General features: G+C 39.2%; 1 protein-coding gene across 1 annotated transcript in view; it reads left to right on the top strand.

Moving 5' to 3' along the window:
• cadm1a (cell adhesion molecule 1a) overlaps nt 1-13,840 on the top strand; it is a 393,907-nt gene that overhangs the window by 346,860 nt on the left and 33,207 nt on the right. Inside the window, exon 9 of the mRNA XM_062432889.1 lies at nt 6,750-6,816. Within this exon, the coding sequence (XP_062288873.1) occupies nt 6,750-6,816 (67 nt within the window). The remainder of the gene's footprint in view (nt 1-6,749; nt 6,817-13,840) is intronic.

Genomic DNA, 13,840 nt, shown 5'->3' with positions numbered 1-13,840 from the left:
ACTTTGGGCAACACTGGCTGGTAGCCATCAAATGTTCCTACTAAAATGACCCCAATAGTTTAATGTCCAAACAATCCATACCAAAATTCATTTAGCTATTCATATAATAGTTCTGTTTCCAACACATTGTTTTTCAAAAAATGCAACATAGAGAAAACAACCTGTCTTTGACACATCACTGTGGCTTACTGTGAGTGGATTACTACAAAACTGAAAGCCTGGTCTCCTTTAATATTTAGCCTAGGCTTTATTAGGACCTCATATGTCATGAAAAGGCCCGACATCAAATTACAAAATTCATTTCAACCTGTCTGGACAGGTAAAATAAGCAAGAGTGTACACACAATAGAACCATATTTTAAGCTCTTTCCACAATATTTGCATCCACAAATGTTACTTTGAGTCAATGTCAAGCTGATATGTCGAGCCCCTAATCACAGCAAAAGTGTCAAGGGCTCCAGCGGTTCAGATTAGACGGGGACCAAGGACACAGGAGGAGGGCAAGGAAAAGCTTACCAAAAATATAGGTAACCCTTACAGGGCTAAGAGACACTAAATGAGATACCATATCTGAGAATGAAACAGGAGAAACAAAGGCACATGGCAGCATTTAGCAGAATTCAGAGTTTATTTACACCTTTAGTAAGAGTTTAGTAGCATTAATTGTCAAGTAGATAACCATACTAGTGATGGCACTTAGCTAGCAGAACCATCCAAACCTGGTTTACCAGTCACATCAGAAACATCAAACTTAATCTTTATTAAAGTATGTTTAGGTGATAAAGATTTTGGCCAATTTTTAAGCTACGTTCAGACCAAACGCAATGACGCGCGACAAGTTTACATGTTAAGTCAATGCAAATACGCGATTAGACGCGATGCAGCGACATCGCGTGACGCCGTGCCGAGTTAGCCTATCAGCATTGAGATTCTCCCGACGTCACTGACGTCACTTACATCATGACGTATAGCCCAGCTGGCTTTCCCTTATAAAGTTTTGAAGAAGAAAGAAAACAAACAGCTGGCTCTCCCGGCATAGATTCAACAGTTAATTTACGTGTGTTTCTGTCAGTTGATGTGTGTCACAGGAAATGGAAGAGCCTCAGGAGCCTCAGGGACACATATGAGAGAAAAGAGTAAGTGATCTCAGCCATGGTTGATGATTGAAGAGGCAATGTTGTTGTTATCTAGTGAAAATGGGCGGGCTCGCGCGATGGCGCAAATTTTACATATTGGTCACAAAATGGTCACGCGTCGTAACTCGAGCGATGGCGCGACAAATGAAAATTTGTCATTCATCGCATTTGGTCTGAACGTAGCTTAAAGCTGCGTTCAGACCAAAAGCGTCTGACGCGAAAAAATCGCTTGAATCGCTTCTATCGCACCGCTTGATCATAAATGTCAATTTTTGGATCATCGCTTCATTCGCGCTTGTCGCTCGAAAAAAAAAATGGCACGTGGGAAAACGTTTGCCCGCTCATTTCTCAACCCGCTGTCTTTTCACATGGATCATGGCTGACATAACCACCGTTGCTGCACTGTACCTACTGTACAAGATCCAGAAGCGCCGGAAAACCAACCGCCATCGTGTCTGGGTTCATGACATCCTCCGGAGATGCACTGAGCTGGGGGAATTTCACCGTCTCCTCCAGGAGCTCCGCCTGGATGACAGCCGGTTCCAGCGGTACCTCAGGCTGACTGGAGCCCAGTTCGAGGACCTTTTAGCTCGGGTCGGTGCCAGGATCTCCCGCCTGGACACCAACTACAGTGACGTCGGGAGAAACTCGCCGCTGATTGGATGTTCAATTTTTCCAACTTTATTCGCGCCGCTTCAGACACTCCAGACGCTTCAGACGTTTCATTCGCTTCATTTGCATCACTCCAGACGCTTCATTCTCGCCGGCTGATATAAAATCGCGTGTTATCGCGCCATTTACATTCATTTTCTATGTAGACTTGCCGCTCAATTCGCGTCAGACGCTTTTGGTCTGAACGCAGCTAAACAATCACATCAGATTGTAATTTTGCCCAATAAGACAGTAAATAGGACAAGATGTCAATTTTTGCCAGTTTAAAGCCATTATCTGCTCCCTCCAAAACTTCAAGCTAGACCTTAATTCTGATTTTGACACTTGTCACATGTGGTTCAGACATCCATGAAGTCAGGCGGGGAGTTCCAGTCCTCTGAAATGATGCCAACGCGGAAGTAACTTAAAACTGCATTCCATCAAAAGGCCACCAGGGGGCGACCGTTTTGTGTTCAAAAGGACTTCCGTCTCTATACAAGTCAATGGAGAATTCACCAACTTCTCACTAGATTTCTAACCTCAGTAAATGTTTTCAAAATGTGTTTATGGTCTCAATCGCTAGTTTAAAGCCTTCTTCAATACAGTATGATGTTCATTTGGGAAATTTTGGCCTCCCTGATTTTATATTTGACGATAAAGCAGGGTATGCATTGGGGAGTGGCTACGTCGTGATTGACAGGTTGATTGGTTCACAGGTTCAGGAGGGCGCCTCATGCCCCTCCTGATGCCCATATAAGTAGAATCCGTGTTTTTATTTTTCCCGGCATGCACCTGAAATTTTCAAGATGGCGCTGCTCAGATCCGATACTATTGGCTTCCGAGCAGCAGTCCACAAACCAATGGGTGACGTCACGGATGTTACGTCCATTTCTTATATGCATGAAGTGCAAAGTGTTCCCCTACTGGTCAGTCTTTGCCAACAGCTCAGCATTCATTTCCAGTAAATGAGTCCTTATGTGGTGCATTTTAGTGTTGTTGGATTACTGGAAAACAAAAACAAAACAAACAGTCATGATCATTTATTGTTATTTTCCCCCATGTATCAATAATTAGTGAGTGCTGGAGCTAGTAATGTGAAGCATGTTTTCATATTGTTTGGTGTGTGATTACCAAGTGCTGGTGCTCACGTGGAGTTCTTTGACTCAACGGCTTTAGGAGGAATGATTTCTGTCATGTTGTGTTTCTGAACTTCCTGCAGCCCTGCTCCATTCGTTCAGACTAGAAACACTGATTCAAAAGCCTCATCAGTAAACAAGACCCGGTGACTCAGCGGGAGGAAAAACACATTCTGCCTGTCACATTTGAAAGTCAATGAGCTCCAGTGTTCTTTGATACATTGCACCAGCTAGCCACAAAAAAAAGTGGGAATATAGTGTCCATAATACAATCTCACCAGTCTTGATTTTAATTTTTTTTTACGGCTAAGATTTTAATGAGTTGTTGACACTGATGATCCCAAACATCTGCTGGACCCTCACAGTTCATGATGGGATAAAACCAATTAGACAGCACCACCCCCGAGCTGGAGTTTGTTGGCTCTCAAGCATGTGTGAAACTCATCAGCCCAAGCTTCGTCTGCCAACCGACTTCCCAATGGATCATTTCTCCCCGCCTTTGTCTGCACATTGGTCTGTACAGCCTTTTGTATTGTCAAGGTTGTCTTTTAAGAGAACAGAATTGTTGATAGATTAAAACATACCACATCAGCAGAGTTTTAATACTGATCCAGATCACCTGAAGGCTTTCATTTGCATTTTTAAATTTGCTTCAGGCAAAGTTCTGGGGCTACACGGTCCTCTATGCCTTGTATTTGAATTACTTGATTCCCTGTTCTTCAAGTGCATAAAATAGATAATTTTCTAAACTAACAACTGTGAACACATTTGTGCAGTCACTATGAACAATTTCTGCCCTTGGGGAAGGCTATGCTTATATGATAAACAACCTCTGTACCCTAAGGGAAGACATTACAAACAGTAGGAGAACTTTTATTACCTCTTTCATGTAACTTTAGGACATACGCATTTTCAATTTGCACTACTTTCACAGTCAAAATACACTTGGTTGAATCATTAAGAATTACAGGTATACATTATACAATTATACTGTGACAATACATGTAATTTATGACAGTTTACAATGACGGTTTAATGTACTGCTCAAGAAAGCAGTGCTGTTTTTAGTCTATGTTGTGCTTCTTCAATCATGAACGCAAACACCTTTCTCAGAAAATGCTATGTGCTTTGAAATATGTGAGACACATATAGCATCAATTTCAATCATGAATAATTGATTTGATGTTTCTGTTCCATTACAGCCTTTAATTCTTTGTGTATATTTCTACTCTTCCAGTAGAGTATGTCTTTACTGGAAATCAATTTAAAGGGTAGGGCTCAGTAAAACTGCTGATAAGTGTAACTGTTAACAAACACTAGCATGAGTATTTGTATGGGACTGTACACAGATTAGATATGCTATTGAGAATTAATGTAATGGCAAGAAGGATGGTGTGTGTGGGATTGATTCAAAATAAACTACAGTGGGTGTGTTCATTGTGATGAAGGAACATTTCACCCAGTACAGTACAACAGTGTGGCTTATTTCATAGTATTTGGACAACAATGGAGTTATGTGGGAGAGAGGAATGAACTGAATTAGTTGATTCCTGTACATGATGGTTTTATCTAGCTGATTGAATATCACAGCTTTTAACAGCTATGTGAAATTAGTTAGAAATTATTTATGAAAATAAATGCATTTGATTTCATATGACATTAACACAATGCCTTCTTGCAACTCACGTCCCCCTCATTGAAAACACACGTTCATCTGATGCACCAAAACTAGGCGTTGCTAATATTGTTTAATAGCAGAGCCACATTGACTGCTGCTTGAATACATGACATTCTTGAAAGCACACTCATTTCTGTTGTAATCTTCTTAATTTTAGTTTAAATATGACTTATCATGATTTTATTGGCTTTCTGTTGTTTTCATACTGTTGGATGTCTTTGTTAAACATTGTCAAAGTGAAGTCAAGTCCAAATCCAGAACTTGAGCATGCTCTGAACACTTCATCTGCAAAGTTACCTCTACTTCCTCGCCATGATGATGTCTGTTCTGTAGCTTCTGCTCCTTGTTTTGATTGTTCAAGTTGTTCACTCACATATTTTGGGATTGGATTCAGGCTTGAACAAGTACTGATGTGTTTGAGCCGATTCCACCTCCAGCAAAAAGAACAACAAAAGAGGCAAGATCCTGCTACTGTTGGATGGACATTACAGGCAGTTACAGAGGAGACAGTAGTATTAATATGAAATGTTAACAAGTCAGGGCCCAGAGCTGATCCGTGTAGATCCTATTGTTACTAGTTAGAATGCAGGTTGGATATTTCCAGCTTTCACACATTAAAATCTTTCAGCAAGGTAATTCCCATAGTTTGGATACTGGCTGATTATTATTGAGATCACTGCTGTGTCCTCCCTTGAACAAAGGCATCACATGAGCCGACTCCCCGATGCTAGGAATTATATTTCCATATATTAAATGGAAAGACTAACTATTTGTGTTATTTACTCAGTGATAATTGGATGAGTGGTTTGTAGTACATGTGCTACATCACTGGGCATGATATGCCCCCTTTAAAAAACATTTCAACACATCATCAGGTCTCTGTACAGTAAATATATCCTGAGGCAAGGAAAGTAATTTTGGCGATGTGCACCATCTACAGCTAAGGAAAGCAGTAGTGGCAAAACATTTCACTATTAACATCTGACGTTTTAGTGTGTTCAATGAAAACGAAACATAACTGCTGCAAAATCCTGCCATACATCATCACACAGAGGAAAGAAAAATGACACCTCCTTGTCACTGTAGCTGCTTAAAACGATGCCTCTTCTACCCCTTTCATTTCCCCTCTCCACCTCCTTTTCCATCCATACACACTGTCCTTTCCTCACCTTCTTATAACACCTTATTTCATTAAAGCGCAGACTTGCCTTCCGTCCTTATCAACAGCCACAAATTATTTATTTTTCAGCACCTTTAATAACCCCAACAGGTTTTTCAGTCCATTCCAAGGCAATCAGAGCAGCATGGAAGGTCTGTAACCAAGTAGCACTGCCAGAGGCTTCATATCAGTGCAGCACTGCCACTTCAACAAGGGAAATGTCACTTTTGATATCTCCCCCTGGTCATTGTCAGGGTGGGGAGTCTAACTCGGCTAATGAAGGAAAAAGGGAAAAGCTGTGGGAGGAAAAATGGTCTCTGGTCAAAGCCTGTGCACTCAACAACTCTGCTTAATGTTGTTCATACATTATTATTATTTTATATTGCTTTACCTCCTTCTGTTTTTGTGCGTGTTCATTCATCATGTCATTATGTTTCAGTTAATACATCAAATTTTGCTTTTATTTATTGCTATTATTAGCACCATTATCCTCACCAACTTTGTTCTCTTCTCCTTCGAGATATTAAATATGCACAGACACATTTGTTTGTTGAGATAGCTCACTGCATAACAATGACAGCATAAGTACAACACCAGTACGTGTTACTTATTAGACATTTAATCACTTCTAACAACCATGTGCTCGTAGAGTTGTCAGTATTTTGTGTCATGGTGTGTAAGCCTGTGAATAGACATGAAAGAGAAGTTCTCCAACAAGATCTTTGATCAGCTCGGTTAGTGTGAGACGAGATGATGTGTGGCAGTGTCATCATTGTGTGTACAGTATTTAATGCACTGCCGTTCAGTTAATATATCAAAGGGCCGCAGTAGACCTTTAACTCACACGCACATAGTGACACACAATGAGCTGTTGGTCATATATCAAACAGTGATACCATCGCGTCACACTGGCGGTCCTTTATCTTCATGGCTTTTATACTCATTTGTTTTCCCCCCTGTGTTTGTCATGTGTTTGTCTTCTCATCCAGATGCTCCCACCACTACCCCTATACCCACCACAGCCACCACCACCACCACCACCATCACCACCACCATCTCCTACCCCGAAGCCAGTCAAGGTACAGTATCACCCTCACACAACTTGCACTTGTGTGTGTATGTATGTGTGTGTTTCCATATTCCCAACGCAGCCTTGAATCACTCCATATATCTCCATCTTCATGCCTCGGTGGCATATTTTTATGCATTTTCCTCTACCCATGGGTTACATTCACCCGCTGTCTGTCATCATTTACCAAATTTTAAGTAATTCCAAATGCTATCTATCATTCGGCAGGTAAAAATGAATAACTGCGAAGCAACAAGTATTCAATCACCCAGATTTTTGAAAAATTAAAGGAGGGGATATTTTTGAAATGTTTTTATTCATGAAAGTAAATCAGAACCAGAGTGGGCCTATAGACTTCAAAGTCTATTAGGTTATTTCTTGCAGCTGTTACAGCTGTTAATGTATGAAATAATTATGAACTTTAATTAAACAAATACTTGACCACTACATTTTCAGGCATATTTTAATCCATTTTCAAAAATTGAACTCAAGCAGTGTACTATTTTCAATCTCATAGATGTGCTGTCAAGTTCATGATTTGTCCTTTACTCATCCAGACACATAGGGCATGTGGTTAAATATAACAAAACAACACAAGGTTAAATGCTAATTCAACATGCCAGATGTCCTCTCAGTTCTGTGAGTATTGCCATAGGGCATGATGTACCAATACACTTGCAAGACACTGTTTAATTCATTTCCATATGCAACACACAGCAAATGTCAATATTGAATAGGAGATAATCACAACATGCAGTAACGCCACGTGCTGTCATCATAAAAATAAATAGGTTTCAGTAAATACCTTCTTGTCAGACTAAGAAAACAATCTGCTTTGATGACAGACTTCTGTTTTCTTTTTATGCTTTTCCTGCAGGGGTTTATTGCCCCCTTTTTTCCTGCATCTCTACAAATCTGCAAGCAGGAAAGGACACAACCCCTGATCCATTTATTGCATCATCATGTAGCCTGGATGCGGTGTCATCTCTATTGTCACATGAACACGAGCTCTGACAGGGAAAATCCATTTCTGATTATAATGTTGTTTGTACTGTAGACTGTCCTCACATTGCAGTGCAGGTTTTTATTTTAGATATTTTGTAGGGGTGAAGCAGCATAAATATGCCCCCCCCAACCCTCTAGGATTTTGTCACACATAATGATCCCAAGCTCAAAAATGATATCCCATACTCACACTCATTATTTCAGTTGTTTTTCTGCTTCTGTTCTTCTATTTTTTTTAATAACACGAATAAGATGAGACAATCAGTACAATTTCATGTTTGTGTGTTACTGTTGAACTGAACAAGGCCAGCAGTTTCCCCTTGCTTCCAGTCTTTGGGTTAAACTAGGCTAACAGACTCCAGCTCATACATGAGTAAATACATGAGCCAGATATCAATCTACTCTTCTCATTCTCAGCATACTGTGATATTGACATACACACAGATCTATAAAATATGAGTTAACATGAAAACCTGACTGATAAAACTTAAGACTAACATGTAATTTATACAACCTCATTTATCACAGTCACAAATTAGGAGTAATAACACGGCAGAGTTATATATCCTCACAATGTTTTCATACTTTTTTATATGTGTGATTGCAGGTGCGTAAAGGTAACTAATATCAGGCTGAGGCTTAGCTCCTGTTGCTTGGTTGTCAGTGAAACCTCTCAGAGCAACCTGGTGGCTGCCAATACTGTTCATTCTCTGCTTTGTTACAAAAATCATTTTAACAGCAGGTTGGTTTTTTTTGTTTATCAGAGACCAGATGCACAAAAACATGTGAAAAGATTCGTTTTTTCCCAGCAAATTCCTATTTCTATTACACAAGAAATGCATCCATTACCATTGTAAATAAGTGTGTGTGTGTGTGTGCGTGTGTGTGTGTGTGTGTGTGTGTGTGTGTGTGTGTCTGTGTGTGTGTGTGTGTGTGTGTGTGTGTGTGTGTGTGTGTGTAACAATGGACCATCATAATAGAAAAAGCAAATGCAAACAAATTGGTAAGAACGTTAAGAAATTACGAAACATGGATGATGATGGTATGAGTTTGATAATTCTTTTATAACATTTATTCAGACACAAGAATTTCCTTTTATATGAAACTCGTTTCTCATTCATAAAGTCAATTATAGATCATACTCCAGGTGGGTTGTGGGAAGAGGGCGGTGGTTGGAGGTGAACAATAAGTGAACATGAGCGCTTGAAAATTAGGCCCTTTAGAAATAAGCAATTTTTTTATCTTGCTCTTTTAGAAACAGAACTCGGGGCTATTGTGAATATAAATCTCCAAAGGGTGCAGATAGAAAACATCACTTTATGCCTCGACTCAGAAATCTGCCTGAGCTCCAGATGCAATCAAAGCCTCTCTGACAGACCATTCAATTGGAACAAATCTCACGAGGCTGGCAGAAATCACAGGCATTGTGCTTGATTATGCCATCTGATTGGATTAAAGAGAATACCTATCTATGCAAGCTGATTGATAGTTCCTTTGCCTCAGATCAAGGAGTCTGAAGTCTGCACAGGCCTGCTCTGATTATACTGTATCTATTCTGACCGAGATCTCTGCACATTTGCAAAATGATCACACTTATTTATAATGTGTGCGAGTTACTTTATAGGCAAATAGCAATACTAAAGACATATCTTTGATTAAAGTAAATTTTAAAGTTTTATCTTAAGATAAGAACTAAATCATCTCATACAAAGGGAGAGTTGAATTCTTGAGCAGTATAATGCACTTTGGCTCAGTTTATTTGGTCTGATATGACTAGCAACTTATCATGGTTAATGAGATGTAGATGTTGCTGTATGATTGACATAACAAAACAAGAATAAACACAATATACCTCACAGGGAAACACGTTTTTATTTCCTAGCCATGGTCCCACTTGGACTATTTAATGCATTGTGTTTTATATTATATATACGCCATTACACTCACTCTCAGCTAGGTCACCTAATGATGATGTCTTTAGAGAACCTGACTTGGGAAATGAAAGGATATTCAATGCTCCATTATCCTGTAATTGTCACTTGTGGCTACAGAGGCTGCTGTTCACCAACAGTGTCGTAGTCTTGCTGTTATTTTTACATTTGATAAAACAGGTTTATGTAATAAGGTTTTTTTTAGCATTAGAAAATGTTTTATTTGGCAAAGCACAGCGTCAAGTTTGTGCTAAATTCATTCAAATTTCCAGTCTTTAGACTTTGCTTCATGTTTCACCAATATTTAATGACAGATAAAGACATTAAAAGTAAAATATTGAGACAGTCACAAACCAAATATAACACATATTTTTGATTTCATAAAATGTGGATCTTATTTTCATAGTTGCGGTCATAATTTCCATCAGTAGCAATCACATTATACATTGTAAGCATGACAATATCACTAAAAACTAAAAAGGGTAAGAAATATGTTCATATGAAGGGTTTTTTCTTCTTTGTTTTTTTGGTCCCATTGGACTAATTTGTGGCAGATTCTCAGTGTTCCCAGATATCAGTTATCAAAAGAGTTGATTGCCCAAATTATGCAATAAAGAAAGACCCAAGTTGTAGTAACCCAGAATTCCTTTAACTCTAACTGATTACTCTGAATTCAAAGTGTTAAATGCTAGTTCATTCCTGAGCTTGGACATAGTATGCGTGACAAAACAACAGGTGGCTCAGGTGTCACTATGATCACCTGACCTATGTGTGGAAAGTTATGGTTAGGGTCATTTAATGCTAGCTCTGGTTCATAGACTCTGCCATCTACCTTCCATGTCCATATTTTATGACAGATAGATATTTTAATGATTTAATAGAAGTAAGATACTGGGGAAAATCCCAACACATAAAAGTTTCACCAAAAAGATAGCAGAATTCAAATCAGTGACAATCTCTAGAAGCACTAAAACTCACTGTACAGTATGTTGGCAAGTCATAGTAGTCCCCTTTGAACAGATGTGTGGGCTTCACCTGATAAAACAAACCTCATGTCTGCGGTGCCAATATTTTCAGGTTGAAACAACCCACTTTCAGTTTTTGCCAGATGTCCTCTCTTTGCTTTCAACCATCAGGGGCATTCCATTATAACTGTGTATATAGTGTAGATTGAAGGCAGCAGACTCATATGGCCATAATACGCTCTGCCAGTTGATTTCATTTACCCACTGTGTGCTGCACAGATCAGAGACGCAGTGCCAAATGAATCTGTCAGAGTGGTATTGAGGTTTTTATTTTTTTTTATTTTATCAATTTCCCATTAGAGGGACAGAATAGAGCACTTTAAAAAATCTATCAGGGCCCCAACACATGGCTCTTAAGTGCTTGGCAGGGTTCAGAAAGTGACATGGGGTAATGGTTAAAATTTTATTTTCAGATATCTGTCCTATACAGTAGCTCTTTCAATTAGGACATGTTATTAATTTTCCATTTACAGTCACCTGCCATTTTTTTAAATATTTCTCCAAACACTTTCCTGAAACATAACATTTTCTGTTTTGTTCTTTAAAATCCTGTTTCTTTTCCCATGTGCTTTGCCGTCTATTTTCAGTTTTTTTTCTGTCACTTCCACATCAGTGTGACAGTAAGAATTTCCTTGGGAAGCAACTTTTTGTGCTGCACACTCTCCTCAGGGGCAAGTTTATTTTTGTAGTGGTAGTCGAGGGCCAATAGGAGGTCTTCTCTGATGCGTGGTCCAACCCAGAAAGTGCAAATGGATTGTTGTCTTTGTAGGGATTCAATATTCATCCTCCCACGTATCCTTCGTGTTATAACCTCACCTTCCTCTCCCCCATTAACACAATATGACTAATCATTCATTAATTCAACACACTGCCAAGTGAACAATGTCACTTTATCCCTGAATGAAGAAAACAGATAATAAATGTGTACCTGGTGCAAATAAAACAATTAGGAGGCTGGCTAGCATTACTTTTAATTGACAAAAGACCATAAACAGTGCTGACAACTAATTCATTTAACCCACGCTATAGACAGGACAGCAAAACAGGCAAGGGAAAAGAGAAACAAATATCCCTTGCATTTGTCAAGGTCTTAAATTACATAAACACCATCTGGTGAAGTGACTTTACATTTGCCTTCACTGCACATTCCCCCTACTGACACACACACACATACACAGTATTGCCAGATAATGTGTGGTATTGTTCTCACTTTTCTCAGTTTGATTCCTTGTCAATTTTGAAATTGGAGCCAGCCAGCTATAACTAATTTAATTAAGGTCAATCGCAACACAATAACTGCCGTCATGCAGCATATAGGCTAAGGGAGTGTCATTTATATTATAGAACTCAGCATCATGGAAAACACTTGTCTGGAGCCCAGTATATATCTTAATGTGCAAGTATATTGTGTTCCAGAGGTATTACTGCACTCTACAATAAGCAAAAGGAGATGAAACCCATAAAGTAGGACCAGGACGTAATCAGCTAACCACACAATATCTGAAGAATACCAGCTGCAAAGATTTATTTGCATTCATTCAAGTCAGCATTTACACATAATTTCCAATACATTTCAGATCCTAAGCTTCTCTGAGGTTGTTAAAATGTGTATAAAGGTGTGTAAAACTGCTAAATACTGCGTAGGAATTCTGACTTTTTCTATTATTTTAGTTATACTTCATTGGTACAAAGAATTAAGGAAAAATCCAACAATAATAAAAGTCTACAGCCATGCTAGAAGCACTGCCTCTCTCTCCAAGGCACGGGTGTAATGCTTGCCATGTTCACCGTCTTAGTTTATATGTAAGCTGCAAAAATGTTCTAATCAGCACTTAATGAAAAATCAGGTGATCATCAAAGTTATTAAAATTCATTGTGAGGTGAACAGGAATTATGAATAAAATTGCATGACCATCCATACAAAAGGTTATTAATATATGTCACTAAAAACCAAAAATGTCAACCTCATGTAGGTGCTAAAAGAAAAGTCAGGGGATCATCAAAGTGTTTAGGATTCATTCTCTGAATACCATGAATATCTGTACAAAATTCCTGGAAATACAGTAAGTAGTTGTTGAGATATTTCAGTCTGGACCAAATGACTGAGCCCCCTTTTTTAAAACAAACCCAGTACAGTGATATATCTTGGATTCACAAGCTCTGTCTGTTGTTAGGTTATGGACTTTGCCCCAGTCCCGTTTTAAAATGGCAAAAAAAACAAGCCATAAACAACTTTAAATATATATGATACACATCAGGATATGTTTTAGGATTGTTCCCCAGGACTCAGGTAATAGTGTCTTGCTGGGTTTTCTGTTCTCCACCAAAATTCAGCAGATTTTTAAGGTAAAAAAAACCCAACCCTGTTATTAAAGAGAAAGAGATACCAGTTGCTCTATCAACAGACCTCTTTTGGGGGTAGCAAAATTCTGGGTAAATGTAGGAAATCACAAACTAAAGCCAAAGTCAGAGAAAGTGGATCCAAAAAAAAAAAAGTAATCTAGCACCCAGCGGGGAAACCCAGCAGCCTGTTGGCATTTTCAGTACCACAGGGTTCCACCTAATGCATTTCTGCCAATATAATTATGATTGGCATGCAGTTATCTCTGCATGTTGAGCTGGATGTCATGTCACAGTGAGCCGCCAAAGTACTCATGGGAAGCATGGCAACCAGTCATGGAGCTGATGCGTCCGCATCATGTCTGTGAATGTCAGTGAGGACACTGCAGATACCTCAGCTGAGCTCTGAAGCTAGAGATGTTGGATGAGGAGAAGGATGTTCAGATATGAACGGGCAATCACTCAGCAGCAGACATATTGAATGGTCCCACATGGCTTCCACCCACAGTGTAATGAGGGTTAGCAGGCCATGCTGCTTTTTTGTTGACTGAGGCTTGCAGGGACAGACGCTACATTTTACATTTTTATGTCAGTGAACCGCCAGTCTATTTCTGTCTTCACATGGTGTCGGAGATGTAACAAAAAGAAGCCATCATCCAGCTCTGTTTTGTTTCACAGCAAGGCAGGATTCAAAACTATTTCACAAAGAT

The sequence above is a fragment of the Scomber scombrus genome, chromosome 14, assembly GCF_963691925.1.
Source record: "Scomber scombrus chromosome 14, fScoSco1.1, whole genome shotgun sequence".
In the NCBI taxonomy this organism is placed as follows: domain Eukaryota; kingdom Metazoa; phylum Chordata; class Actinopteri; order Scombriformes; family Scombridae; genus Scomber; species Scomber scombrus.
Note: the sequence above shows the minus strand (reverse complement) of the source record. Positions and strands in the feature narration are given on the sequence as shown.